The following is a 26,799-nucleotide window of genomic DNA, read 5'->3' as shown; positions in this document are numbered from 1 at the left end:
TATTTATATTGTTATTTTTTTACTGTGGCAAATGCACTGAATCACTGTATCCACATTCGAGGTCCCAGCTATGTCGCATCTCGTCTCTACCCAATTTACGTTTTCTCCTTATTGATCATTAGGAAGGGAGATTGCTAACGTTCTCACGTGAGATCTTTACAGACTGCCGGAGCATTCCCGCCTCCCTTCATCTGCCAACATGAACATATTTGCCAAAAAGCCTACTGCCAAAGGTCCGTTTCAAACACTCCATGCTTCCATTGTAGTTGTCGTCACGCAGAATGCCTCAGAACGCCGGCTTTGCGCTAGTTAGAGGATCGCACATCTGAAATCTCCTCTCCGCAGAGGACACCTTACCCAAAATGTCGACGAAATGAAGTCTGCCATCATAGTCATTCATTTTATTGGCATTGTCTTGGCTCGCAAGTTGCAACCAAAAGCGAAGAGTTCTCCTGTCTAATCTTACTTCTCTACCTTCGATTCAAGCTCGAGGCTTCGAAAGGAATTCACTTTGAACAAAATCAAGATTGGCTTGAAACTTTTGATGAGCAGAAGTTTGAGAGCGTTATTATTGGTGGATGCAGATGCTCTACGAACAAGCAAGCGAGAAATGACAGTTGCCACCAGAGGTGAGAGATCCTGCGTGAAAAATTTGTAACGACGTTAATTTTCGCAGCTAAAAATCAGTTCACACATGGGAGCCCTAAATGCTCAGGATTGTGTGTGTATGTATATATGTGTGTGTGTGTGTGTGTGTGTGTAGAGAGAGAGAGAGAGAGAGAGAGAGAGAGAGCAGGTCTTGCGCAGAAGAAAATACTTTTGGAAATTTGAGCATGTCAATTCAAAGGTTTTCAAAATGTAGTTTTCTAAATGCCCAAGGGAAGCGCCATGCCTAGGCTTCTTTTGAAGGATAGAAAGATACAATCATGTACACTTACAGATTATGAAAAAGTGTGTTTCCAAGCAAGCAAAAAAGTTATAGATCAACACGAAAAATATCCATGTGTGCGAAAAATATCCATGTGCACACAAGAGATTCAAGAGAAGTGCCCAAATCAGAGACTGAGGGCTGTATATTCTTATGCTCAGTGGGGCTGTGAATATATGCACAAATTTTTTTTGTTTTTGTGACTGGCTTGGGTAATGCAAGAGGCCTAAACGGGTCTCCACTTAAGGCGGAGCTGGTTGAACATCTGGTCAGCCAGCTGGTCGCTCCAGGCCAGGTTGGGTGGGGGGGGGGGGAGACTCTTTCCAGCCCCAGCCCCATGAATAGGGCTCTCGCTTGAACCCAGTCTTCCTCCCATGATGGGCTTCCCTCCCAATCCACTGACATTTTCTGAGGGGAGGGACCAGCAGCTTGGGGAGCAGTGCCTCCCCAGCCCTCTAAATTGGGCACTCACTTGCCCTCTCCTCAATGAATCCACTAAAGGCAACTCCAAGTCACATTTTCTGAGGAGAAGGGTCAGCAGTTCAGCAGCTTTATACCCACTGTTGGCTGTGATTTGGGAGCAGCATCTCAGTATAATCTTGTCAGTTAACAGATCTCTATTTGTCATGGCTTCATGTTTGCCCAGCCCGGAGGGTACGATAAAGATGTCGAAGCCCTTTCTTTCATCATCAAGTTGATGGAAGACTTGGTGGGCCCTCATATCCAGCTTGCAGAGATGGCCTTTTAAGTGTTGAGTATTTTGGAGGACACGTACGAAAGGATCCACATGAGTGCTCAACTTCCAGGATCAGTTGCAGACTTTGAGGATGGAGGAAAGTGACCCAACGCATGAGCACGTAGAAGGCTTCTATTGTGACAACTCAGGTCACTTTGCGAAGACAACCCCCGGGGTGGATTCAACCAAAAGCAGCAACACCCGGAAGCCTCCAAAAATCAAATCGCAATCTTCCCTGCAGAGCCTGGACAGCCTGATAGCAAATCACAATCTCCTGTGGCAGCCTGGACAGCCTGGAAACACCTGGAAACAGCTCCAGAACAGGACGCAGTCATCTGGCACAGCCCAGAGGACTGGAAGTGAAATCGCAATTTGCAAAGGACACCCTGGCTGAAATCACAATCTGCAATAGGCTCCTGGATCAGGTGTGATTTCCTCTGGCAGGCCCTGGATGCACTGGAACTGGCCCTAGCTGATGACGATTTTCCCTGGCAGGCTCTGGAAGCTCCTGGTGGATGGCGATTTTGCTCTAGCAGCACCTGGCAGGCTCTGGCAGCTCATAACTGAAGATCTGGTTCCTCTGGAACTGATTTTGGCTTTCCGAGCTCAAAAGAAGAGCTCTCTCCCTCTTTTTAGAACCTTGTGCTAAAAATAGCAATTTTTAATTGCACCACTCTTTTGGCCCCCTATTGCACACTTTGGCCCTAGGAATTAATTGCCTAGTAACTAGGCGCACATTCACTATTTCCAAGGGCCCACTAGGGAATTTTAATCCCCTAAGTCCTGCCCCATGGCCGGACCCTCGCGCCCCAGAGCTCAAGGCAGTCACACGCAAATACGGGAGTCACAAATCAAAAGTCCCATAATTTCACGTCCTCGTGACACTGAGGGTCATCCTTACCCAAGGTCCAACTCGGGCATCATGAGGGCTGCATTTGCACTTTCCTTTTGCTGCTATGATTTGGCTGGTTTCCTCCTCCAACTGCCCTTAGGAATGTTCTGCAGTTTTGCATCATTTCTCAGGATTCTTCCGGACTTGTGGGTGCTGCTGCAATTGTTATTTTTGCTACTGTTTTGTCCACCTGTGGGAGCAAGATTTTTGATCAAGGGCTTTCTTTTCGTGTACAAAATACCTGGTCTCTGCTGGAATCACCTTGAGTCCCTCGAATGCAATTGGATGATTATGTTGCTCAAGTATTGTACCAATGATCATTTGCACATCAAAAGTTTGGTTGGAATGTGGCAGGCAATTTTGGCGACCATTTTCACACACAACGGTGAAAGGCAATACTGACAACGAATTTTACTTCAATCTCTCTCTCATTCACTTTCACACACACACACACACACACTCTCTCTCTCTCTCTCTCTCTCTCTCTCTCTCTCTCTCTCTCTCTCCGTGCACACATTAGGGCCCAGAACCAAATTGGGCTGGACCACCCCCCAACAGCCCCCCCCCCCCCAGGTGCTATATTTTACAGATAAAAAGAGTTACAGAGTACAAGCTTTTGTGCAGCTCACAGGCTGCCTTTCCAACGTGAAAAATGAGAATACAATGGGGGATGAGATCCCCTCTCTTGGCAAGTGCCATGTGTCATCTTCCTAGCCATCACAAATTACATGCCACATAGATTGGCAGCTGTGGAGACTTCTAAGCTCTGGGTCACATGCTGATGTAGATCTCTCTTGGTAAGCAACCTTAGCTCTTAAAATTAAGCTACTTCAATCCCTCTTGGTACCTGCAACAAATTACTGAAGCACACCACCATGGCACCCATTAACCGTTAGCTTTTGCATGCAGAATAAACTCTAGACTAATCCTAGTCTTTGTGGGCATCCCCACCAAGCAAACCAAAGTGACGACAAAACATCAATTCTCTGGTTGACCGAGGTCAACCCTCTTTGACCATAATTAAGGGGCTTTGACCAAGGGCCATGGCACCTTAATTGTGACCAAATCTCTTCAACCGTGTTTGGAATATCTTGGTTGACTAAAGTCAACCTTCTTGACCTAAACCAACTCTCCCTGACCGAAGTTTGGCCTTCTTGACTGAAGTCAAGTGTCTTGGACCGAAGTCAATGCGTTGACCACTTAGAAGCACTCTTTGACCATAGTTAAAAAGAAATGAAGAACTCTTTATTTATGATCAAATAAATGGTCAACTTTGTAGTTTACTTGGATTATTTACAGCTTGGTAACACTGGTCCCACTGTGCAAGACCCAAGCATGGGTTTTAATAACTTCTATGTTCAACAACAAGTCAAAGGCTTTAAGGGCTTCCAGAGTAAAGCTGATGGCTGCTTCTGTCTTCACTTCTGGCAATAAACTTTGACCTGATCCTTGAAATGGTGAGATCTGGTTCCTTCTTATAATTGAGAATAATTTCGGTGCCACTACCGAGCTCTCAGAATGATGATTGTTGGCCGTGACCATGCCACCGTCAGAGTTGTGCTGCTGTCTACCCATGCAGAGTTCTTTAGGATGGCAGCTGGCTGTTTTTGTCTCCATGTTGATCTCAACATTTTGGTGAAGGAATGCTCCGTTCAAGGCAACTAATTCCTCGTGGTGGCCGGGTCCTCTTTGTTGTGTCATCGGACAGGTTGCTGTCTGAACTCCTAAACTTTGTCAATTTTGACCACTAGTAGAATTAGAACATGGTGGGAAATGATTGGGTTTCTTGGTGTTCTTCGCGCATTTGTGCAAAATCCCAAATAGGCTCATCTAGATGCAGCTAAAAGAGTTCCTAGGTGTCTCAAAGATACAAGGGATTATGGAGTCAAGTGTGATAGCTGAGGAAACCTTAATTTTTATGGCTTTACTGATACAGATTGGGCTTGTAGTGTGGATGACATGAGGTGTACAAGTCGTTTTTCCTTTAGCCTTGGCTCAACATCTTTGTTCTAATGCCTGCATGTGAAGGAGTTTGGTTCAAGAGCTTCTCTCAGAGATTGAGATTCTTTCTAGTAATCCTACAATACTTTATTTTGGCAACATCCAATAAACAAAGAACTAAATGTTTCATGACACGACAAAGCATATTGAAGTGTTCTATTCCTGGATCAAAGAAAAGTTCTCAGGCATGAGATAGACCTTGCTCATGTTATGGCATAAGAACAAGTTGCAGATATCTTCACCAAGCCACTTATCCTCATCAAATTCAGCTACTCTACAATCAGCTTGGTATTTGCGGACTCAATTACAACTTAAGAGAGATGTGTCGGTGGTGGCAGCTACTGAGTAGTGCGGAGGATGAGGGTAAGGATGAGCATGATAAAAGAATCAGCGCCAGGGAGCCACGGAGGAACGCATGATGCAGGAAAATTTACAGGGAATGGATGCTAGATGACAATATAATCGAGCCTATGGCAAAGTGGATGCAATGGATGAGTCCGGCTGACTTCGGCACCACTATTGATAGATGAGAGGGGAGTGATGGTTAGCTTGTGATTTATGTACATAGTTTTTCGGTTGCACTATATGCATGTAGTTTGTTTTGTCTTCTTTATCATCTTTGTTGCCATAATGCAACATTTTCACTTCAAAATGCCCTGTTTTTTTTCAAAAAAGCCTTTTTGCTCATGTAGTCTAATTTAAGAGGGGTGTTAAGGATGTGGTAGATTGCACTATACTGCTGCATTACCATCAAGCACATGGGAGCAACCCTTATCCACTGAGATGTATAAAATCCCTTTATATTCATTTTCTAATGTAGTGTACAGTTAATCATCTTATGGAGTGAACTCCTATCTCTTTCACCCCTATCTTCCAAGATTATAGTTCCAATGGTTGTGTCCCTGTATCGTGATATTTGTTGCACTTTGGCTCAACAATCTTCCAGTGTAGAAGCATTATCTGAGCCTAGATAGTAAACTCAACGGTATTGTTATGCAGTCAATACTTTAATAGATTTAAAAAGTAAGGGTTTGATTAAGTTCAGTGACTTTGCTTAAGCCAGTACTCTTATAGATAGAACGACCAAGGGTGCTATTCGAATTTGATTTACCTCAAATTTTAAGGATATGGTGTGGTTTGTTTTGATGTGGCATTAGATTGGAGTCATCTAAGCCGTGCTGGCCAGCTGGGACAAATTGAGTGCTGTGATATTCTAAGAATGCATGCATTTGTGTTTGTTTGTCTAATGTAGATATACCTCAAAGGTTTTGAGAATTCAAACATGTCATGTTACAAGGTTTTTTTGTCCTGTGTGTCTTCTGGAGATTAGATGCTGAAAATGATTCATTTGAATAACCAGACAACATATTTCATCTCATTATAATTTTTTCTTCTCTCTAAGACAATAGCAAATTGAAGGTTTAACACGTTTTATGCCCTGTTCTGTAGGGATTGAGCGTGAAATTGGAACGCTACAGCTGGAGGTAGGGATAATGTTGCATCCTTTGGTAGGTGTGCAAAAAACTTGTCCTCTGATAGCGCTATTTCTGTGTGTGGTTTCTTTTAGGAAAAGAAACTTGTTGCAGAAATCAAGAAGACGGCCAAAACTGGCAATGAGGTATTAGGTTCTCATGCAAAGTTCTTTTTCAGAGTTTTCTGTTTTGGTTTGATTATATAGTGAGCTTTTTCGTCCAGAAGTGTTTTCCTTCTTCTTTTGATTTGACTTCTTGAAAGTGTTACCTTGCTGCGACACTTTTCCAGGCTGCAACGAAAATTCTGGCAAGGCAGTTGATCAGGCTAAGACAGCAGATAGCAAAGTTGCAAGGGAGTCGTGCTCAATTGCGAGGTGTTGCAACTCATACACAGGTGGATCTAGATGCTTTTCTGAATATTGATATTTTTGTAGGTCTGAGCTGCGTGTCATGATTTCTAGCACTGTACCTTTTCTTTCCAGTTAGTATGTCACCCTTTATTAAAGTAAGGCTTGAAATTTGAGGACGTCTCTATTTACAGTTAGGCATAGCGAAACAGTTTGCCCAAGTGAACTTTGGTACTAATCCCTGATTGTATGCTTTTTTGAGTAGGCAATGTATGCAAACACTGCTGTTGGAGGGGCCATCAAAGGTGCAAGCAAGGCTATGGCAGTTATGAATAAGGTTAAGAAGCTCAAGTAGATAGATCCTGGACATTGCTGCATATAATATTTGGGCTATTGGCACTTGTTTTGAGCCTGGCAGAATTTTTTACAATTATGGAGTTTGGTGTAGTGGGATGATGAAATTAAGATGATTCGATCTTTGAAATCAGAAATGTGTATAAGCATTCGTTTTTATGCCCAATTTTGTGGGAGCTCTGTAACTGAAGACATTGCCCCCTTGTGTGTGTGGGCACACTGGGCAACTTGCAGAAAATGGAACCAGCGAAGCAGGCAAAAATCATGCAAGATTTTCAAAGACAATCAGCACAGATGGATATGACGGTATGTGAAGCAAACACAAATTTAATAATAATGAAATAGTTCTGGCATTTATGAGGTCAGGTCATACCATGTCTTCAAGCAAATAAATTTTGTTTACCAGATAAAGAGAATTATTGATGTCATGAGGGGTCATTTTGAGGATCTTTCACTTGCCAATCACCAGTGCGGCATTCTGGCTCACCTAAAGCAATGGGAACAGTGTTTAGGATCCTAGCTTACCAGAGAAAAATCTGAAATTTGGGATTTGTTATTCTTAAAACGAATTTTGGAATTATAAAAGCTGGACTTTATTGATCTCAACTTAATGTGGGAGCCATTAAATCAAGGATCGATAGTACTTGGAACACATTTTATTTTTGATGCAAGTAGTATGAAAAGTCCACCTCTAATGAGGAAATGTCATGCCTTGATTTATATGGACATAAATCTTTTAAAGGGGGAATGATGTTTCATTCTGAATAGGGTAACTTGGGGTTGGCATGCCTTAGGTTTGGGACTAGATGGATCGCATTATTGACTTGGAATTCAATCATAGTCTTGCCAACCGAGGAGTAGGGCTAGAGGTAGCATGGATTAGGACTAGAGGAAAACGTGTTAATCCAAGGAGAGCAAGCTAGGATTAGGACTAGAGAGAGCATGGATGAGGACTAGAGGTAGCATGGACGAGGACTAGAAGCCAAAGAATGTGCTAATCTAAGAAAAGCAAGCTATTTGGAGCGTTGCTTTTAATAAATAGGGATTTACTCCCAAGTCTTGCTTAGAGTGGCATAGAAATACAAGCTAGTGGGTTTATTGTGGGACCTGTCACCTTTGGGTAACATAATTCCCAATACAACTCCATGTTTTTGTTGTTCTCCTCTCACCCAAATCCCTTCAATAGCAGGTGATCACCTTACAATTATGTTATTGCCCATAGTCTTATTTCTTCTCAAACTTTATTATCTCCAATGGAAAATTTTGATAAAAGTATGTGGACAAGTTTGAAGTACTCTTGGGAGACAGTTGGGATGAGTTTCTGTGCCATTAAGAAGAAAGTTAGTTGTTTTTTTGAATGCACAAAACACCATGGTAGGATATAGTGCATGATTTGTTAATTCATTTGAACATTGTTACTACTTAAATTCTTGTTATGATGATATTGTGAAGGCCAAAGACATGAACCAAAAGGTATCGAGGCCAAATTGGCTACTTGTTTAGTAATTAAAACGCTTCCTTTGAGGTTCATCCCAAATGTAGGTACCTCCAGGTACTTCCCCTCCCCTCGTGCTGATCTGTCATTGGAAGAGCTATCTTAGCATACTGTTGGGTGAATCTTACATAAAATGTAGACAAACCTAAGAATATTTATAATTTCTTTGGGTTTGTCAGATGTAGCCATCCTAATCCTTAACTTTTCAGGATCCATACGAATCCCTTCTTGGGATATAATATGCCTCGATTACCGTACTTTGTTTGCAAATAATTCACACTTTAGCAAAAAGAGAGTTGTCTCTTAGCATGTTCCATATGCTTCTTTCTTGCTTTACTGCAGATAAGGGTATCATTTAGAAATACTACCAAGATTTCCTAAATATGGCCTCAAAACACTAATCATAACGGTCATAAATGTTGCTAGAGATTTAGTGAAACCAAATGGCATTCTTTAAATTGATATAAATTGATAGACCCATACCTAGTAGGAAAATATACTTCTTATTCTTTTATTCATACCTGGTGATATCCAGAGCTTAAATCAATTTTAGTAAATATTAAACCTCTTGAAATTGATCAGTGCAAGGCAAAGGATATTTATTTTTTATTGCGAGTTTATGTAAAACTAAATAATCTATGCATAAGCGCATAGTATCACTTTTTCTTTACTAGTAAAATTGGTGAAGACCAAGGTGAACTACTTGGTTGAATTTGATCTTTTCTAAAATATTCAGCTAGCTGTCTTTCTACGTCATGTCCTTGCGTTTGACTAAGCCTAGAAGGGGCATTACAAATAGAGGTAGATTCAGGAAATATATATTTTTTATGATCTACTCCTCTTTCAAGGGGTAAACCATCAGGTAAGAGAGAGAGGAAGATTTCTTTACACTCTCCATTAAATCATTGAAAAAAGCTTTATGCTTTTCAACAACATCAAATAAAAGCTTTCGTTTGTCAAGTCTAGAAGAAATACAGTTAGAGGCTGCTAAATAGGCAGCGTCCATTGACAATGGCAAGGCAATGGATGGACCTGCATAAGGTCTATTAAGGCCACAGTGCTGTAGTCTGTAGCAGTAGGTTGATGTGTAGCTGGGCGCTGCATAGACATGCTCTGGACTGCAGCAATAACGTAGAGGTAGACCACGGCTTATTGATAGCAGTACTGTAGTTATGGTGACTCTCGACAGCTCTGCTGCTGGAAGCAGATGAAGCGCTGCTGTGCAACCAGACAGGCGTAAATGTTATTTTCGCCATGACAGCTGCTGGTAATCTCTTTGAGCAATGGCATCAATCCGAGAAAACAAGAAGAAGAAGAAAAAGGGCGTGAGTAGAGAGACAGCACTCCTGTTTGGTGAATCGTTAGTCGCCTTAGGAAAGATAGCAGTAGCTTCCGTTGCAGTCCCATTGCAGAGCAATAGGGCCCCCTAACGTTCCCAAAAACAAAATTCTTGTATTCGCTGTGGAGTGGGAGTGGGAGTGGGGTAAAAGGCGCTTTGAGTGAAAATTCTAGAAGAGAGCTCTAGAGGGGAAAAGTGTTAGCGGCATTTAAAGGTTTTTTGCTAACTATATAAGGTGGAGCAGTAGGAAACAACGAAATCTGGCGTTTAGTCCGTTTGTGGAGCAGCCAGCATCTGCCAAAAATAGTGAAACCTCAGACAACAGCAGTGACAACTCCATCGACGTGCCCTCCGTCTCAGCCATAAGAAACAATGACGGAGAGGGAGTAGTTATAAGCAGAATACTTAGAATGATGGTGCTCTGATACCATGTAGAAACATGGTGGATAAAAGCAAGCTCACATGATGACACAGAGATCGAGGCCATTGAATCTGATAGGATTGAGGTTTTTCTGTAAAGCATTTTACAGGCTGGGGATGGCCTCATTTTATCTCACACATACCTCACACAGGAATCAAATTTTATCTAGACCTTATCTAGAGGCCATGGGTCACTTGACCTTGCGCACACAAATGTATGCTCTTGTTCGGTTATTTTGTAGCCAAGGTGGGGAAACTAGGCTCAGGTATGTGTGTTAGAGAGTTACACCCACTGTTGGGCGCTGATGATGTTGTGGGGATGCCATGTTAGCTAGACCTTGCTGTGAGTGGAGTTTTCGTGAGATTGAAACTACACTACGTGTTGTGCTTTAGAGGATGAGTTTGGGCATGCTCGTTGATTTGTATAGCTATATATTGGTTAAGAGTGTTTTGACATACATTCACAATATTCTTGATGTGAATTTTCTGGAATACAAACAAATTCCTTAGCAGAGTATATCAATAGCTTTGAAGTCCTACGGTTCACATCTGTATGATCTGAGGTTGACAATATGCAATAAACTTCTGAGAATAATAGTGGAACGGAAAGCACTGACTTTCCAAGGATTAATCAGACTGCATGGCATTTTGCAGACAGAGATGATGTCAGATTCCATTGATGATGCATTGGATGATGATGATGCTGAAGAGGAAACAGATGAACTTACTAATCAGGCAAGGCTCTTACTTTTTGTGCTTTTTTCAGCCTTTTAAGCATTTCATAATGGCTTAGACTTTTGCACAGCCTCAAGTTTGCAGCAGAATTGTATGTTCTGGTCTTAACAACTATTTTCATTTCTTTTTCATCTGTAGCCCTTGTGTATATACTTTCCTGAACCTGAATACTTAATTTTTGATGCATTCTAATATGATAATAAATGGATGGTCTTCTTATTTAAGTATCAACTATAAGATCTGCTATAGTTTGGTCTTATAAAGAGAACCTGTTTTGCAGGTGCTCGATGAGATAGGGATTGACATTGCTACGCAGGTCAGCAGAATTTACAAACATGGATAGTGTCTTGACATACTTGAAAAGCATGTAGAAAATGGGGACACTGATTTTTTATTTTTCAATTTATGCCTCAGTTGTCTTCGGCTCCCAAAGGAAAGCTTGGAAACAAAAGTGCTCAAGGTGCTGGCAGGTATTAAATCCAATCACAGAGATTTTCTGCCTGATTGTAATCTTTAATGATTTTATCACAATATGTCATAAGGATATCTTGCTCTTAGTGTCTAATACATAATATCATCTTTCCCTGGGTTTACCTTTTGGTTTGCAGTCTATGTACGCAATGGAGGCATAGAACATATAAAAGTCATTCAATAAGAAAAATGTTGAATTTTATATTTGAGGCAAGGCTATATGGAAAGGGGGGGCAATCTGTCCATACAGAGTCCCAGCTTCGAACCATCCGCGTGTATTGGCATACCAACATCTTTGATCACCTTCAACTACTAATGTCATTGATGTTGATAAGGCTAACCATGGTAGCCTGTGTCGGCTTGGACTCTAGTCCTTAACTTGGTAAAGGTATGTGATCACCTGGAATGCTGTGTCGAGCTATAATGGAGATGATGCCCCAAACTTAGGGAAACCACTTGAGCCCTGTCTACCGCTGATAGATTAGGTTCCCAACAAGGGCTGGTATACATGCCCGCTAGTCCAAGCACGGGGATCTTGGAAATGAGAGTCAAAGCACCACTGCTCAAGTCTAGCGAGTGTGGCATATCCCTTGCTCAACCGTGCCTGCATTGTTAGTCGCATTGTGAAAATCAAGCCCAAAAAAAAAACCCCTTAGGTATGTGTAGGATGTGACAACCTCGACTGGTAGTCCATCTAATGTGAACTGCTCTCTGTGCATGGCTGCTCGAGATATGTTGAAGATCATAACCTTGGTTTTATTAAGGGTGATCTTCAGATCGTGTGTCTTGTAGAAACTACGGGGTGCATCTATTGCTAGAGAGAATAGGACCACATCGTTTGCATAAAGGAGAACTTGGAGCAAGGAGCCGGTGAGAGAGTAGTCTGCTCCCCCTAGTGTCCCAATGAAGGTCTCAAGCTTGCTAGTGTATAGGCCAAACAAGGTTGGTGTCATGTGCACGGATTGGTATCCGACGTGTACTGGGTACACAAGACTAGCTCAGGTAGCCCGGGGGGGCTTAGAGCTAGGTTGGCTTGATTCTCGGGTTGAGTGGCAAGGGTAAGAACCAGTTAGAGGTCTTCGCTATTTTTGGCGCTTGGGGCTCGAGTCTATAGAAGGGGCCCAGAGGTTTAGTTCTCAGTGCGCCGAGGGGAGCAAGTCTCATTCCCAGGTGCTAGGTCTGATCCTGGATTGAGTTGCGGATGCGTGCTTGCATCATAGCGTAGCCCAAGGCCCAATCGCAGATCCCAGGCTTCACAGCGCCACCTGGTGGTATGGGACACTAGGCTGGTCAGGATCTGGTTGGGAGTTCATGCCAGTAGCTCAGCTCGTGGCTCGGAGGGGACATCTCCTGATTCGGGATCACATCCCGTAGATGTCATGGTTGGGTGGTGAGCAGCCTGCTCAGTTTCCTCACGTTGGTGTGTTCTTGTGTTTGCTTCCAGTACTAGGGACGTGTCAGTTGCTGTTCCGGAATAGAAAGATTTGTGTATGAGATGTTCTGGAACTTCAATCCAAGATTCTCTGGGAGTGTCATGATGCTCCTGTTGGAGCACTGAAAGGAAAGAGTAGAGTTGACACAAAATCAGAATACTTGCTTATAGAATGAAGAAGAAAGAGGTCCTTAAGTAGGCACCTCATACAAGGTCACTGACATCACTGATGACCTCAAAGCTCCACAATCATCTCCTCAATCTGCTCCTAGAGTCACTCAATCATCCTATGTGGCTTTTCCACCACCTAACTGTGCTTGTGGGCACCTAACTGTGCCTCTAGCACTCACACATAGAAACATAAGGTGTGCCTGAGGCATACACCTTGAGATATCCCAACAAACCCCCCCTCAAGGAAATGCCTCAGGCTATGTCAAGGATACATCTAGTCTCATAGTTTCTCATGCCATCTCATGGTGGTCAAGGATAAATCTATGGCTAGGTTCTCATGCTAGCAAGGGTTCCCTTGGGTGTAAGGTAAACAAAAAGGGATACAAACAGACCTTCCAATGGTTATCTCCCTTGCATGTACATGCACACAATGTTTGCAAGAGGTACCATGGAACAAAACATACACATGGCCTACATCATAAGGTGACCAGAGGTGTTTACAAAACACACACAACACAATAGTTTATTTTCATTCATTTTGGAGGACTATCCAGGCTGAGTACCTTGACATAAAAAGAAAAGAGATCTGGAGCATACATAGAGATGATTTAAAATGCATAATCTTCATGGGATGCCTCATCTTGTGGAGGCTCATGAACTGTAAGTAGATTTGCATTTTCTGTCTTTGCTTTGTCTCTGAAAAACTTCTCACTATGGTTGTTTTTGCCACAGTGCTTGCATGGATTTACTTTGAAGCAGTCCTTTGAAAGGTGATTTGTCTTTCCACAGTGATTGCAAGGAGAATACTTGCCCTTCTGGAATTTCATAACATAAGCAGTGTCATTGCCTTTCCTTAACTCCATATGTCTTTCTTCTTCTTAGAGAGCTGAGATAATGCCTTCAAGGTTTGGATTGGGAAGATTCTTCAAAGTGCTCACAATGTGATCAAAACTTTCAGGCATACTCTTAAGTAGCACTGCCATAGCATCATCAGGGGTGATAGGAGAGTTGATAGAAGCTAACTGAGTCATAAGACTCCGCATATAGTTGACGTGAGCAGCTAAAGTAGTATCACTTGTCATCTTTAATTCAAAGAAAGAGATTTTAAGTGATAGTTTAGATATGTGAGAGCTTGCACCAAAAATCAAGTCTAGCTTCTGTCATGCTTCCGATGGAGACTCCAAGTCAGATATATGATGTATGTAATCATCACCCAAAGCTAAAGCAATTATACCATATGCTTTTTCTTCTCTTGCTGGATCCCTTGCCGGTCGTGTCGGAGTTGAAGATTCTCCAGCATTTGAGGCCGTAGAAGAAGCGGTAGGAGTAGGTTTGACAGGTCCCCATAAGTTCTCCCGCATCAATGCAAATTTTACCTTCATTTGCCATGTATGGAAGCCCTTTCCATTGAACTTCTCAAGATTATGTAAGGTAGCCATGAGAGGGTCTAACCCAGATATGGGCAGTGTCTGTCTCTCTTACAAGTGATATATGAGCAATAAAAAGGTAATCTTTTCAAAGAGTAACAATCTTGAAATGCAAGATGTCTAAGCAAGAAATGACCAAGTAGATGTTAGAAAAATGAGCATAGCAGACTGAAAATAAATCTTGGTCAAACTATCAGTCAAACTTTGACTGTCCAAGGTCAAACTTAGACTTGCATAGTCAAGCTTTCATGGCCAAAGAGGCAACTCAGAAATCTGCTCCAAATCGTTATGCAAAGGTCAGAATTCAGAGGGCTTTTGTACTGAAGAGAAAGGTAAATAGGTAGAGCTTCTCCCTCAGGAAGGAATTGCGCAGAAAACGGCCACGTCGCCCAGCATTGTAGAGGATATTTGGACTGGTTTTTCGTCGAAAACTACCCGAATACTGCTCCAAAAGAGCTCAAACTTGATGAGCAGGGAGGTCGTGATGTCGCCCAGCTCCCTCTGAGAGGAAATCGACAATGTAGCTCTCTACAGTGAGAACCAGGAAAAAGATCGTCGCGGCTTCCTGAGACAATGCCGCCCAGAAGATGGCGAGATAAGTCGTGTAGCTTGTTCTGGAGGTTCGCCCTGCCCTTGGGAAGACTCTCCTGAAGGATGAGATGGTGAGAATGCAGGTTTGAAGAGAACTTGCACTTCCAAAATCGACTTTGGAAGGGAAAGTGGAAGATGAAGGTGAAGAAGAAGATGATGATGTGGCACCTAACTAGGGCTCAAGGAGGATCAAATGGCTCTGATACCATGTTGGAGCACTGAAAGGAAAGAGTAGAGTTGACACAAAATCAGAATACTTGCTTATAGAATGAAGAAGAAAGAGGTCCTTAAGTAGGCACCTCATACAAGGTCACTGACATCACTGATGACCTCAAAGCTCCACAATCATCTCCTCAATCTGCTCCTAGAATCACTCAATCATCCTATGTGGCTTTTCCACCACCTAACTGTGCTTGTGGGCACCTAACTGTGCCTCTAGCACTCACACATAGAAACATAAGGTGTGCCTGAGGCATACACCTTGAGATATCCCAACAGCTCCTAGTGCTGGACATCCGGGTATACATCGGACTCTCTCTTGTGAAGCATACCTTTTATTGGCCTAAGATGCGTGCAGTTCTTGAAAACTATGTGGTAGGTTGCTGGGTTTGTCAGGTTACTAAGGCAGAACGCCTTAGAAGTGCGGGTTTATCACAGCGATTACAAATTCTAGGTAATAAATGGGAAAGTATTTCCATGGATCTTATTACTCATGACTCCATTTGGGTCATAGTTGACCGTCTGACAAAATGGCTTGATTCTTACCTACTAGAACAACTATTTCAGCTGTTCAGCTGGCTCACGAGTTTGTGGACCACTTGTTTAAGCTGTACGGTTTGCCCTCTGACATAGTTAGTGACAAGGACTCGAAGTTTACAAGTAACTTTTGGACACTTGTTTTTGAGAAGTTAGAAACTACTCTAAGTATGAGTTTCTCAGATCATGCACAATCCGATGGCAGTACGGAGAAGGTCAACCAATTGGTTGAAGATATGCTTTGGGCATATGTTTCCAAGAGACAATCTTCATGGGAAGATTATCTGCCTAGGATAGAATTTGCTTATAACAGTGCAAAGCATTCGAGTACTGGTTACAGTCCTTTTATGCTTATGTACGGAATTCAACCTAAGTCACCAGTTATGGTTGGGTTAAAGGGAATCCAAAATGATGCTGCAAAGACCTTCTTGCTAGACATGTAGGAAATGTTGCAGTTTGCCAAGGAGTCTATTAGAAGTGCCCAAGATCGGGACAGATTTTATGCTAATAGACATCATTCACCTAGAGAGTTCTCTGAAGGAACGATGGTATATTTGCGAATTCCTAAGGAATCCAAGAGCCTAAGTACTGGTTTGGTTCTGAAGTTATCCCCCAGATACTGTGGTCCGTTCAAGGTTATTAAAAGAATTGGACCAGTTGCATATAGAATAGAATTGCCTCCTGATGTTAAAGTACATCCAGTATTTCATGTAAGTAGACTGAAAGAAGTATTGGGTGTAGATGGTCGACTTGTTTCTCCTCAAGAAATAATAGAAGTTACAGATTTGACTTTTATTCCACACAAACCTGAGTGTATTCTTGAATTTCGCGAAAGACAGATTCGTAATAGAACTATCACGAAATACAAGATCAAGTGGAAGGATCGTGTTGAGGAGGATGCAACATGGGAGACATTACAGAGCCTCCAGAGGACATTCCTGGGTTTTTTGGCGAACTTAGGAGTGAGTTCTTAGAGGAGGGGAAGTATGTCATGTGCACGGATTGGTATCCGACGTGTACTGGGTACACAAGACTAGCTTAGGTAGCCTAGGGAGGCTTAGAGCTAGGCAAGCTTGATTCTCGGGTTGAGTGGCACGGGTACGAACCAATTAGAGGTCTTTGCTATTTTTGGCGCTTGGGGCCCGAGTCTATATAAGGGGCCCATAGGTTTAGTTCTCAGTGAGCCGAGGGGAGCAAGTCTCGTTCCTAGGTGCTAGGTCTGATCCTGGATTGAGTCGCGGATGCGCGCCTGCATCATAGCATAGCCCAAGGCCCAGCTGCAGATCCCAGACTTCACAGCACCCCCTGGTGGTATGGGACACCAGGCTGGTTAGGATCTAGTTGGGAGTTCGTGCTAGTAGCTCAGCTTGTGGCTCGGAGGGGACATCTCCTGATTCGGGATCACATCCCGTAGATGTCATGGTTGGGTGGTGAGCAGCTTGCTCAGTTTCCTCACGTTGGTGTGTTCTTGTGTTTGCTTGCAGATCAGAGGTTTTCGAGAGTACTGGGGACGTGTCAGTTGGAGATAACGGCCAACCCGTTTGACCCCAATAGTGCTCATAATGTCCTCTCTCTCAACACGTCTCGGGCAGCTTACCTTTAAGAGCAGTTCAGTTTCGATGGGGCAGCAGTGGAGATTGTTGCATCTTATTAGTACTCAAGAGTTATCTTTTCAGGCTCAATCCTCATGATAAGATGAGCTATGCAGGTTTGACTGAGTAGAGGGTATGCCACACTTGCTAGACTTGAGCGTCAGTGCTTCCAGTCCCACACTCAAGAACCTAGGACTAGGTTTCTCTCTTTGACCCTCTTGTTCACCTTGCCATGATGTATGGCAGCCCCTTTTGTGGCTGAGATCTATTTGAGACAAATGGGTCTCGAGTTCAAAGACTAGTCTACTTTTTAGGCTCTTTGGTTGGACTCGGCGTCTTACCAGTTTATTGAAATCGTGTTTGTATAGCTCTTTTGTAGCTTCTCTTATTTCTTGGGATTTAACTGCCATTTTCTCTCACATTCCCTCCTCGGCACTGCGTCAAATATCTTCTTCGCATCCTTGAAGCAACAATATTTCCATTTTTCTTTCCCGTATAGTAGGAGTCGTCATCTCTCATCTCTCTGAAACTAAAAGTACTTGCTTCCATCTAGACCCTTTTCTCTACTCTTGCTTTCCTCTTGTATTGTCTTCAAATTTTAAGTATTTGTAGGAGAAATGATTTTCATATCTTTCTCTTCAAAGTTCAAATGTGCAATGCACCTTTTTATGGCATGTTCCAATGATCACAATCTTAGCTCTGCCATTTTCATTGGCATACTTGAGAAATGATAAAATCTCTTTGATGCATTTAATTGACATCCTTAGCAAGAATAACCACACCATTTTGAATGTAGTCTCTAGTAAGTTGGACTATGTGCTTGCTTCCATATATGAACTTCACAGTTGGGGAGAGAGGGCATCCTTGCTTGATCCAATGTTGCTGCTTATGTAAGCTCTTTGCTTGGATTCCGTACTATCCACTAAGTGTCTTGTCAGGTGTTTGTATAGCTCATACTTGGCTTCTCTTAGTTCCTTGGGGTTTTAACAGTGTCATTATTTCCCACATTCCCTCCTCGGCACCGAATACCTTCTTCAAATCCTTCAAGCCACAATATTTTCAATTTTCTTTCCGTTTGCTTCTTCTAAGACCCTTATGGTCATGAGATGATCCATTCTCGAAAGCTCAAGTCTAAATCTTGACCTGGCTCCATTGTAGGCCATTCTATGGGCTATCCCTTATTCCTTGGTATGTGCCTTGTAGGCCTAGTTATAGTCAGTCAGGACTATTGGTACAGTTAGTACATGTACCACCTAGGTTGGGATACTTAGTCCAGTTAGGGCAGTTAGCCCTAGGGTTTTGTTATGTTGGTTTTTGGAACAGCTGCTGCACAGGAGACTGTCTTTCGGTGCATTAAATGCTTTGATGCTTTTGGACAGACCTGTTTCGCCCACACGTGACAGTACCGAGCTTTTACAGCCTGTACGGACTTGTTTCGCCCACACGTGACTGTATGGAGCATTTATAGACTGTACGGACCTGTTTCGCTCACACGTGTGACCTGTACGGCTGAATTCGGGACTGTAAAGACCATTTACTGCTGCTGCTTTGCTGTACGGACCTGTCTCGGGATCTGTGCTGGCATTTTGAAGCGTCAGCTGAGCTGACTTGCTCATTTGGTGACCTGCTGCTGCATTTTGAACAGCCTACATCCACCGACTTTAGCTTTGGAGTTTGTTGCTCTCATCTAGGAACCTCTTCTTGCTCTCATTTGCTGGTTTTTCACTTTGGGTTGAGAGCTTCTTACCTCTGGTTGCTGCTACACTCATTTCGAGGTCTTCTCCTCCTTGTGGGAGCACATAATCTTGCTGTAATTCCACTTTCCAGCGATTTTTGGGCATCCTTGATTGGCCATCTGCTGTCCCTTTCATCTCTCCTTCAAGGCAGATTATTTGTGCTCGCATTTGGAGCTCTTTCTTTGCTGCATTTTTGGGTCTACATCACTTGCAGGTACCCCTTGTGACAGAAAAGCTTTGAAGCTTGTGCAGAAATTTGCTTTGGTTTTGGGAGAGTGTCATTCCCTCATTTGCTTGTTAGATTGGTGCCTTTGCCTTGCATTTTTGGCACTATGGCTAGCAGCAAAGATGATCTTTTTGGGATGCTTGGGGCTGATGACAAGCTTAATGGCACCAATTACCCCATGTGGTCATACATGATGGGACATGTTTTGGTTGCCAAGAATTTATGGCATATTGTTTCAGGTTCTTAGGCCAGGCCTATACGTAATGCCACTTCTGATGCTGCACCTACTACCTCGGGTTCTTTTTCAGGTGATGGGTCTTTAGGTGATGGTTCTAATGATACTTCTAGAACCCTTGCAGCTACTGTTACATGTGCTTTGCCTCCTACACGAGCAGATTCAGCGGGATGGTCGTGATACCAAAGCACATGCCTTGATTGCTCTTTCAGTGAACGGGTTATTATCCCTCACATCCGGTCTTGCAAGACAACTAAGAAAGCATGGGATCGGCTTGCATCTTTGTATCAGGTGTGAAATGAGGCGACGGCTGCCTATCTCCGCAAGCAGTTGAAAGATTTGAAGCTTGATGAGGGTGGGAACATGGATGCCTATCTCACTAATGTGAAGGATTTGAAAGAGCAATTGGCCAACATTGATGAGATTATGTCTGATTCTCAGCTTGTTTCTAATACCCTTTGGGTTGCTTGATTCTTATTAAGGCTTTGCTACTATATTGAGGTTGGTTACAGGGGGTAATGCCAATCATTTCTCATTTGACCAGCTGGTTGCTCTTCTTCTTCAAGAGGAGCAAAGTCGTGCGAATCGCAATGCTTCTATGACTAGTGATCAAGCCTTTGCTTTCCAGCACAAACACAAAGGCAAAGGCAAGGTTTCAGCTGGTAGATCCCCTCATTCCCATGCTGATCATTCACATGGTGCCTCTTCTTCAGGGGATAATAAAAAGAAAAAGAGATGTACTTATTGCAGGAAACCTGGGCATGATATTTCTGAATGTAGGAAGCGCATTGCATTTGAAAAGAAGAAGAAAGATTTTGGTCTTGCAGTATTTGGTTTAACACGAGCCCGCTAATTTTGCACAAGTTCGGCATTGGGCTTTCTTGGTTACATGTCAATATAATCCTGATGTTCATGATGCTTGCATCGCAGTTTCAGATATTCATGATGCCTAGTTCTTTGATAGTGGTGCTAGTAAGCACATCACTTCTTGCCGGAAGTTATTCAGCTCATTAGAGCATACATCTCAGGGGGGCAGTGTTACATGTGCCAATAATGAAACATATACCGTGAAAGGTATGGGACAAGTTGCTCTTACTTCTGTCTCTGGTGGTGTTGTCACTCTAGAGAATGTGCTTTATGTTCCAGGCATTCGCAAAACCCTCATTTCTATTTCAGCCATGTGGCTTTCAGGTTCTTTTTGTGTTAGGTGTACAGTGTATGCTGCTACACATGCCTTTACCATGGTCTTGACTGGCACATTGACGAGAGGTCTTTATAGACTTGATGCTTATGACAGATGTTTGGATGATGATGCTGCATTTGCAGATGCACATGCCTTTGCTCTTGATTCTACCATGGCGAATACCCATTTGTGGCATGAGAGGTTTGGACACCTCAAATTTGGAGCTTTGGTGAAGTTATATAAGGATGGTATGGTTGTTGATCTTCCCAAAATGCATATGCCTTCAAAGCATGTTTGTGAACCATGCTTGCTTGGTAAGATGCACTGTGCTGTGTTTCCCAAGGATGGGCGAGTTGGTGCTTCACACAAGCTTTATCTGGTTCATAGTGATGTTTGTGGACCCATGAGGGTTGCAGCTCTTGGGGGCTTCTATTATTTTGTCACTTTTATTGGTGACTTCACCAAGTATGCTTGGATTTTCGCCTTGAAATCCAAATCTGAAGTTTCTTCATGCTTCAAGCACTTTATTGCCTTGGCTGAGAATGAGAGTGGGCTGCACATTGCTCACCTTAATACAGACAGGGGGGGTGAATACATGTCAAAGGAGTTTGCTGATTTTTTGGCTTCCTGTGGCATACATCATCAATGCACAGTGCCTTATACTCCTCAACAAAATCCCGTGGTTGAGCGGAAAAGTAGGTCAGTGATGGAGATGGCCATGTGTATGTTGAAAGGCAAAGATTTGCCTAACAAGTTGTGGCTGGATGCGGTCATGTGTGTTGATTACATCTTGAACAGATGTCCCACAAAGGCATTGCAGACTATCACACCATTTTGATGTCACAATCCAAGTAAAATGGACAGCTTTTGCAACGTTTTCAGTTTGAGGATTGCAAGCTAGTATCCACACCATTAGAGCCTGGTTTTGACTTCTCTTTTGAGGATGGCAGCGGTACATGTGATGTCACTCTCTTCAGTAGGTAGTTGGTTGTTTGATTTACTTATGCCATACGAGACCTGATCTACAGTATGCTGTCTCACAGTTAAGCAGATACATGCATAGCCCATCTATGCATCATTGGCATGCCGTGAACCGTGTTTTCAGATATCTCAAGGGCACACAGCATTTAGGCCTTCTTTATGGGGCTGATACTTCACTTGTCATGCATGGATTCACTGATAGTGATTGGGCTGGTTGTTCAAACACTCATGTGTCACATAGTGGCAACTGTTTTATGCTTGGTACTTGAGTACAGTTGCCACTTCTAGCTGTGAAGTTGAGTACATAGCAACTTTTACAGCTATAGTGGAGTGTGTTTGGTTTCAAAAGCTACTTTCAGATCTTTATGCATGTCAAACTGTTCCTACCGTCATCTTCACTGATAGTCAGAGTGCTTTGGCTGTTGCACGGAATCCTGTTTTCCAAGCATATTGAGGTTCACTATCACTATGTCAGAGAGCGATTGTTAGTAGGTGATATTCAGTTGTCTTTTGTTCCCATTGAAGACAACTTGGTAGATCTTTTTACGAAGGCTCTATCTCGACCTAAGTTAGAGGCTTTTCGGCAAGCTTTAAACTTGATACCTTTTGTAACTTGATCTGTTGTACTCTGTACAGTCATAGGTTGCTATATCCCTATAGGACGAACATGTGCGACCATGACATTAGATGCTCAAGTATCCTGAGCCATGTTCAGGATACTTCAGTCCATACCATGGAGGGGGGTTTGTAGGCCATTCTATGAGCTATCCATAGGTGCCACATATTCCTTGGTATGTGCCTTGTAGGCCTAGTTATAGTCAATGAGAACTATTGGTACAGTTAGTACATGTACCACCTAGGTCAATTAGGACACTTTGTCCAGCAGTTAGCCCTAGGGTTTTGTTATGTTGGCTCACCCTTGAGCCTCCATAGTTGTTGTTGCAGCATTTTCAATACAACAGCTCGTTTTTGGCTCTCACTCATTTTTAAGCTTCCATTGCTTGCCATAGCCAACACCCATTTTCCTCAGAGTCCATTTATTGATCGTTTACTTTAGTATGGTGCCACATAATTTGGATACAAGTCTTCCCTTTGCCTGTAGATATGTGTATATGCGTGAGAGCATATGTTTATGCTATGGTCTATACCCTTCCTTGGCACTGATGACATTGGTGGGGATGTCATAGCAACTAGTCCGTGCTATGACTGATGGAGGTGGGGATTCATGGTAAAAACATTGTGGGTAATTGCTAGAGGTTAAAAATACATTGTTTGTTTTGTTTTTAGATTATGGTTTTGGGCATGTTTTTGCATTCATCTCTCTCTCTCTCTCTCTCTCTCTCTCTCTCTCTCTCACTCATGTTTAGGACTTTGGGTTTCCATTTGTACTCGCCATGTTTGTTTGTTGATGCTCGCTTAGTGGCTCCATTCTCAGCTCAGTGTATTAGTTTCTTTATTAGTCTCATAGACCCTTTGGTCTTTAGAAGACTTTTAATAGAATTTCTTTCTTTCTCTCTCCTGGCCATAGCCAAAAGACTATAGCGGGCCACGCATGTTGACAGCCGCCAGCGTCCCGTTACATGTTTGATGCCACCACAACAGCCTCACATGGCGACTTCTTAGGATTGACGCCTCGCCTTAGTGAGAACTCATCATAGGCATTGATGCACGCTTAGCGGCTCCACCTCTCAGATCATTGTATCAGTTAGTCTTATAGACCCTTTGGTCTTCTAAAAACTCCACGTATCCAGGCTCCATGGTGGCTCTCTGATGAGATGCAAAGAGCTCACGTATCTGCATCTGTCGGGCTGTTTCCCGTGGTGGTGGAGGTTGTGGTCACTTCGATCTTTGGATCCGATGGGCTATGTTAAGGGTGACGCGAGGTGGATCCAATGGGCTATGTTAAGGGTGACGCCTCGCCTTGGTTGATCTCCCTTGAGGAGAGCTGAAATAGGTCGAACCTCGATCGTGTGTGCTCTGGTCACTTATAGAAAATGCTCCTGTGTCTCGAACGCCCCCATCGTGCACAACTTGCAAGTCCGCTGCTCTCTGGGTATGCTTGCAACTCTCCCTGCCTCGATCCTCAGCTTATGAGACGAGACCGCATCTGTCCGATGGTAATCCTCAGCGCGTGTGAGACTCCTGTGTCCTCGAGATACTGAGGTCTGATGATGAGCCCATCCTTTGATACTCTCAGGAAATGGTCATAGTAGAGCTGGGTCTTGGTGGGGAACTCCTGGTCCCCCCCCCCCAAAGTGTCAGATGCGTGGAGCTGAAGGAGATCTAACCGTATGATGCTGTTAATCTCATCCCGTGGGATCAACTCGGGCGGTGCATCCATGCTATATTGAAACGGGGGAAGCCGGTCCATCTGAATGCCGTGATTGGCAAACCATGCGGTGATGCGTGCATACCATGCTGTTCCGACCCATATCTAAAATACCCCCAGGCTGAGACTAACCTTCGGGCTGGGCTAGGGGTTCAACCGAGCTTGGGGTTAGGGAAAGGGAAGAAGGCTTTTGGTGGCACCTCGAACTGAACCCGAACTTGTGCTGGAGCTGACCTTGCTGGACCTGCGCTGGAGTTAGAGCTGCGAAATACTTCGAACTGAAGCAGGACCCTGCTGCTGTGTGAAGGTCTTCATATGGACATAAGCTTGTCTTGGCGGTGGCATGACCTGAAGATGGGAAGGTGGTGACCTAGTTCGATTTGCTTCTGAACTGCACGGGCTGTGTGTGTGTCTGAGAGAGAGAGAGAGAGAGAGAGAGAGCCATTGATTTCTGGTTTTGTGCAGGTCCGAGGTTGACGAATTGGAGCAGCGATTGGCAGCTTTACGCAGCTAAGGTGAATGCATGATGAATGCGTCTCATGGCAGAAACTAGGTACAAAGTAATTCTGTGCTGTCGGATGCTAATAGATTTGATCTGGAGAAAAGGAGAGGGTTTACATTTCCTACATGTAATATTCGTGCCTCATAAATACCTGATGCATTTGCTTTTTGTGTTATGTAGACTGCCTGCCTTGTTTATGAAAGTCACAAGCAGTACTGATATCGTACAATTTATGCTCCAAGTTGGGCTTGGGAGTAGTTGAAGAAGTCTTTTGAGCCCCTCAACAAAGCATGTAGTGAGAGATGAAGATGCAACTGGGTGGGGCCTAACCCTATATGAAGTCAATGCATGCAGTGAGAGTTGAAAACACAAATGAGTTAGGCCTAACCTGAATCCATATGAAGTCCATGCAGTTGAAAGTTGCTAGTATTTAGGTGAATATAACTGCTTGTGATTCATGGACTGTCAGTATGCTTGATTTCCTGAAGTTTGTTTGGCGGAAGGCAACAGCTCTGACTCAACCTCAATGTGTAAGCTTTTTTAAAATTGCTATACCAATGTATATGCCTTCTTCATCATGTGAATCGGGGTAAACAATCATGCCGTTTACATGGATTCCTATTGAAAGTCTCGCATACGATAGTTTCGACAGGAAAATTCATCTATGTAGTAATAACCCTGAAAATAATGTTGTGGAAGAAAGGATAGCATGGCTTGGTTTTTGTTTTTGTTTTCTTTATTGTTTTCTTTAGAGTGGCTTTAACATAGGTAGGGTAGAGTACAGGTGTTCAGCAATGGCCTCGCTAATATATTGAATCTCTTTAGAGGGATGTAAGCTTGGAGGCCAGCCAAACATTGGCTGAAGTCTAGCAATTTTGCATTCAATAATGGATGAATGAAATTGACCTTTTGCTACTTACTCACGTGGCTTAGCAATTTGCATGCACAGTCTCTTTTTGGAATGTGAGCATCCCTTCTCTATATGGCCCTCAAAGTACCAGAGGTCCGTAATATATCCACTAAGAGATTCTTGATGTTGTACTCATGAGATGTACATGTTTCAAATTTTAAAAATGCTCTGTTTACTTTGTGTTTACAATTGAATAAATGACCTATTTTCACATGTATCGTAGCCATAGGAAAGAAGCAAGAACTAGGCGTTCAATGACGGAGCATGAAGAGAGACCAAGCACAAAGTGCACAAGACGAATGCCAAAAACAAGAATTACTTCCAAGAAATGCACTTTTATAGGCCTAGGGATATGTCCCTTATGCCATGCAGTTTGACTTTTATAAAAGTGCTTCTCTTTCTTTCTCCCTCTTCCTCTCCCCAACCATTGATCTCTTTCAAATGATTTTCTCCATCCTTTTATCTTATGCTCGATTATCTTAATTCTAACCTTTTGTGATACATTTATGCTATATTGGAATACCTTATATGTTCATTTTTTCACTCATCATTAAACTCTTATTTTATGTGTGTGTGTGTGTGTGACATTTTCACTAAAAGAAAAGTGTGTGTGTGTGTGACACCTCCTCTCAAGGACAATTTAAGGATGGTGAAAGATTTATTGTTGTATCAATGTTGGATATCTATACTTGTGATGTTGCGGCGAAGTTCTTTTTTGCTTCTTTCAAGCAAGGATGATCTTTGATGATGTTGAAATTACTGCTTTAATTATATTGATGTTGGATCATCCGCTTAATGCTTTTGTCTTACTTGCTTCTTTGATTGTATCTTATAAACTTTGTCTATTTTTGCCTACTTAATGAGTCTTAACAATTTATTGATGCATAGAGGCAAAAAATAATTATCATTGCATTAGATTCAATGCTTGTATCCAAACTTGCTATAGCATGCATTTGTGTTTGAAGCTTATAAACTTTTGAACATGTTTTATTTGTAACTATCTCCCCATATCATACTAACTCGAGAAATGATTTTAGGTTGGCTAGCTTCTTTCAATGCCATATTGACTTGACAATTGGTGGAACTCTCCTCTCCTAGCACTTCAAATAACGAAGGAGTCTTGTCCAAATAAGTATTTTTGTCTATGGATAAAAGCACTTTTAAAACTAGCTACGATTTGGAAAAGCATTAATGGTTGTATTAGTTCTATCATTATGGATTTGCTTCAATCTTTCAATAGATTGATCATAACTTTCACATGTTTTAAATGGGAATTTTTTCTTTTCGTGATCATAGCTGTTTTAATTGAGTTAGCAACATGACATTTTTTACATTTTCCTATGATCTTTATATCAAATTGTGTCAACCACGGTCTTTTATTGCACTATGTACAAAAATGTTGTATTCAAATTGTTATAAATAGAGGATTTATTTTAAGTATCTATTTTTTTGAAATTGCATTTGTAAATGAGATTTATGTCCAAATAGATTTCAGCATGTATATTTTGTTGTGTCAGTATCATATACAATTTTGGTTG

The 26,799-nt window shown here is 42.6% G+C and overlaps 1 protein-coding gene across 2 annotated transcripts; it reads left to right on the top strand.

The window, feature by feature from the left end:
• On the top strand, window positions 1-25,065 carry LOC147881256 (vacuolar protein sorting-associated protein 2 homolog 3-like). Of its 2 annotated transcripts, none has more exons than XM_087369678.1 (12): window positions 1-233; window positions 585-629; window positions 6,007-6,041; window positions 6,125-6,175; window positions 6,319-6,423; window positions 6,642-6,713; window positions 6,965-7,036; window positions 10,639-10,719; window positions 11,000-11,035; window positions 11,134-11,191; window positions 24,306-24,402; window positions 24,532-25,065. In XM_087369678.1, exons 1-11 carry the CDS (start codon window positions 200-202, stop codon window positions 24,374-24,376), a joined length of 660 nt encoding a protein of 219 aa, XP_087225804.1. In that variant the 5' UTR covers window positions 1-199; the 3' UTR covers window positions 24,377-24,402; window positions 24,532-25,065. The 2 variants fall into 2 exon arrangements, with proteins under 2 accessions (XP_087225804.1, XP_087225805.1); XM_087369679.1 differs by having other exon boundaries at window positions 2-233; window positions 11,134-11,189; window positions 24,315-24,402; window positions 24,532-25,061.
• Window positions 25,066-26,799: the final 1,734 nt, after the last annotated feature.

This window comes from Dipteris shenzhenensis, chromosome 31, assembly GCF_047967505.1.
Source record: "Dipteris shenzhenensis isolate YYH24624 ecotype China chromosome 31, Dip_SZ_1.0, whole genome shotgun sequence".
NCBI lineage: Eukaryota > Viridiplantae > Streptophyta > Polypodiopsida > Gleicheniales > Dipteridaceae > Dipteris > Dipteris shenzhenensis.
The sequence above is the reverse complement of the archived record's forward strand: the minus strand, read 5'-3'. Positions and strand labels throughout refer to the sequence as shown.

What these genes read in the sequence shown, in the direction of transcription:
- LOC147881256 (XM_087369678.1), top strand. Translation starts at nt 200, where the DNA reads ATGAACATATTTGCCAAAAAGCCTACTGCCAAAG. An exon ending in AATGACAGTTGCCACCAGAG is followed by an intron (nt 630 to 6,006) that starts GTGAGAGATCCT and finishes CCTGTTCTGTAG; the next exon opens with GGATTGAGCGTGAAATTGGA. An exon ending in CTATGGCAGTTATGAATAAG is followed by an intron (nt 6,714 to 6,964) that starts GTTAAGAAGCTC and finishes GGCAACTTGCAG; the next exon opens with AAAATGGAACCAGCGAAGCA.